Here is a 3,593-nt window from a genome sequence, read left to right as displayed (position 1 = left end):
AACTTCGAAAGAGGTAAAGAAAAAAAAAATAGAAAAAATATCTGAAATGATTTTCCAAACGTCAAAAGTGAACTAGAAAAATAGAAAAGGGTTTCCTGAATTGAAAAGGACTTTCATTATTACAAATCCAGTGATAAAAAAACCCAAAAAAACTATTTAGAAATGGATCGAATGTACAGAAAATGTCAAAAGAAGTCAAAAGTGAATTAGAAAAATAGAAAAGGGTTTCCTAAATTGAAAAGGACTTTTCATCATTACAAATCCAGTGATAAAAAACCCAAAAAACTATTTAGAAATGGATCGAATGTACAGAAAAGACTCGACCATTTCGTCGAAGATCTCCGAGTACGACAACGTCCCGATCCTCCCTCGTAACTACTACGACCACCAGTACAGGGACCAGGACGACTTGCTGGTCCCTACGACCAACGCCCACATCACGCCCACCAAGACCCACCACCACCAGGAGATTCCCAGGCCCGCCCCCAGGTACCACAGTTTCCCTGTGGACACGGCTCCTCCAGTGCCTCCTCACCAGGTCCCACTCGTCAATTCACATGACCAGGTTAGGTTCTACCTGTTGTTTTGTCCTTTCGCATGATCATGTTAGGTTCACATGACCAGGTTAGGTTCTACCTGTTGTTTTGTCCTTTCCCATGACCAGGTTAGGTTCTACCTGTTGTTTTGTCCTTTCCCATGACCAGGTTAGGTTCTACCTGTTGTTTTGTCCTTTCCCATGACCAGGTTAGGTTCTACCTGTTGTTTTGTCCTTTCGCATGACCAGGTTAGGTTCTACCTGTTTTGTCCTCCGCCAACGAAGTTGGGGGGAGGCAGGGTTGCCAGGTTTTCTAAGCGAGAAAAGGCCAACTTCTGATCAACTGGTGCTTTAAAAGGCCAACCCATTGGTCAAAAAAGGGCCAAAAGTATAGCATTTAAGGCCAACCTTTTTTATGATATTGCTAAAGGTCAACCGATTTAAAAAAAAGGCCAAATTTGAAGTTTTTAGCCTGATAAAAGGCCAACCTGGCAACCCTGCGTGGAGGTTATGTTTTCACCACTGTTTGTTTGTTTATTTGTTTGTAGTCAATTTCCTGGGAACAAATTTTACTGTTAGGGTAATGAAACATTCAGGGATTAATTGTTGTTTAGACGTGGGAGTGAATCAATTTTGAAAGTCTTAAGTTTCTGCCTTTTTTTATCTCCGCCAATGAAGTTGGGAGGAGGTTATGTTTTTAGCCCTTGTTTGTCTGTTTGTTTGTGAACAATTTCCTGGCCACAATTTAACTCATAGAGTAGTGAAACATTCTGGTATTAATCGTTATGGTTTCGCCCCTGTTTGTCTGTTTTTTTTTGTTTGTAAACAATATCCTGGCAACTATTTTGCTCATAGGGTAGTGAAACTTTCAGGGATTACTTATCATGTTGAGACGTGGGAGGGATTCAATTTAGAAAGTCCTAGGTCAAAGGTTAAGGTCACGGTCAAGCAAAATGTCGACCGAATTATTTGTCAATTTGTTAGTTTGTGAACAACTTTCTGGCCACGATTTTACTCATAGATTAGTGAAACAGTGAGGGGTTAATTGTTATGTTGAGACATGTAAGTGATTCAATTTAGAAAGTCCTAGGTCAAAGGTCAAGGTCAAGGTCGAAAAATAAGCTGCCGTGGCTGAGGTAATAATTTTACTCATAGAGTAGTGAATCTTTCAGGGATTAATTGTTATATTGAAAAGTGGAAGTGATTCAATTTTGAAAGTCCTAGGTCAAAGGTCAAGGTCAAGGTCGAAAAATAAGCTGCCGTGGCTGAGTAACAATTTTACTCATAGAGTAGTGAATCTTTCAGGGACCAATTGTTATGTTGAGAAGTGGAAATGATTCAATTTTGAAAGTCCTAGGTCAAAGGTCAAGGTCGAAAAATAAGCTGCCGTGGCTGAGGTAACAATTTTACTCAGAGTAGTGAATCTTTCAGGGATTACTTGTCTTGTTGAGACTTGGGAGGAATTCAATTTTGAAAGTCATTGCTCAAATTTTTGTATTCAATCGCCAATCATTCTTTTATGTTTACTCAACAGACCACCAGTTCCTCGCCGCTCCACCACACCAACGGCTCCTCGGTGGAGAGCCACACGCCTCCTTCGGAGGTGAATCAAAAGCCGAGCGCTTTCCCTCTGGAACAGGAAGACTACGACAGCCTGGACGCTCGGCTGGTCATGCAGCACCGGAAGATGCTCAAGCAGAAGAAGGAGCAGGAGGAGCTGCAGCAGAAACTGCAGAAGCAGCAGAAGCACAACCAGCACACGCAGACCCCGCTGAGTCCTCAGCAGGAACACCCGCCGGAGGGGAAGACTCAGCAGGGGCAGATTTCCAAGTCCCCCTCGTCGGACCAGAAGGGCAAGCAGGAGAGTAGGTGAGTACACTTAAAATTGGAGTTTATTTGAGTATTTGTTTGTGTGTACACCTAAAATTGGAGTTTATTTGAGTATTTGTAGGCGAGTACACCTAAAATTGGAGTTTATTTGAGTATTTGTAGGTGGGCACACCTAAAATTGGAGTTTATTTGAGTATTTGTTTGTGAGTACACCTAAAATTGGAGTTTATTTGAGTGTTTGTAGGTGAGTACACCTAAAATTGGAGTTTATTTGAGTATTTGTTTGTGTGTACACCTAAAATTGGAGTTTATTTGAGTATTTGTAGGCGAGTACACCTAAAATTGGAGTTTATTTGAGTATTTGTAGGTGGGCACACCTAAAATTGGAGTTTATTTGAGTATTTGTTTGTGAGTACACCTAAAATTGGAGTTTATTTGAGTGTTTGTAGGTGAGTACACCTAAAATTGGAGTTTATTTGAGTATTTGTAGGTGAGTACACCTAAAATTGGAGTTTATTTGAGTATTTGTAGGTGAGTACACCTAAAATTGGAGTTTATTTGAGTGTTTGTAGGTGAGTACACCTAAAATTAGAGTTTATTTGAGTATTTGTAGGTGAGTACACCTAAAATTGGAGTTTATTTGAGTATTTGTAGGTGAGTACACCTAAAATTGGAGTTTGTTTGAGTATTTGTAGGTGAGTACACCTAAAATTGGAGTTTATTTGAGTATTTGTAGGTGAGTACACCTAAAATTGGAGTTTGTTTGAGTATTTGTAGGTGAGTACACCTAAAATTGGAGTTTATTTGAGTATTTGTAGGTGAGTACACCTAAAATTGGAGTTTGTTTGAGTATTTGTAGGTGGGCACACCTAAAATTGGAGTTTATTTGAGTATTTGTTTGTGAGTACACCTAAAATTGGAGTTTATTTGAGTGTTTGTAGGTGAGTACACTTAAAATTGGAGTTTATTTGAGTATTTGTTTGTGTGTACACCTAAAATTGGAGTTTATTTGAGTATTTGTAGGCGAGTACACCTAAAATTGGAGTTTATTTGAGTATTTGTAGGTGGGCACACCTAAAATTGGAGTTTATTTGAGTATTTGTTTGTGAGTACACCTAAAATTGGAGTTTATTTGAGTGTTTGTAGGTGAGTACACCTAAAATTGGAGTTTATTTGAGTATTTGTAGGTGAGTACACCTAAAATTGGAGTTTATTTGAGTATTTGTAG

General features: G+C 39.2%; 1 protein-coding gene across 5 annotated transcripts in view; it reads left to right on the top strand.

Moving 5' to 3' along the window:
* Positions 1-3,593, top strand: part of LOC137615474 (uncharacterized) — a 163,500-nt gene continuing 159,907 nt past the window's right edge. Inside the window, exons 1-3 of one of the 5 annotated variants that reach the window (XM_068345378.1) lie at positions 1-184; positions 318-565; positions 2,070-2,404. In XM_068345378.1, coding sequence (XP_068201479.1) covers positions 163-184; positions 318-565; positions 2,070-2,404 — 605 coding nt within the window. In that variant the 5' untranslated portion in view covers positions 1-162. Of the gene's footprint in view, positions 185-256; positions 566-2,069; positions 2,405-3,593 lie in introns of those variants that run through there. The other 4 variants (XM_068345377.1, XM_068345380.1, XM_068345381.1 and 1 more) reach the window with 4 other exon arrangements.

The sequence above is a fragment of the Palaemon carinicauda genome, chromosome 21, assembly GCF_036898095.1.
Source record: "Palaemon carinicauda isolate YSFRI2023 chromosome 21, ASM3689809v2, whole genome shotgun sequence".
Lineage (NCBI taxonomy): Eukaryota > Metazoa > Arthropoda > Malacostraca > Decapoda > Palaemonidae > Palaemon > Palaemon carinicauda.
Note: the sequence above shows the minus strand (reverse complement) of the source record. Positions and strands in the feature narration are given on the sequence as shown.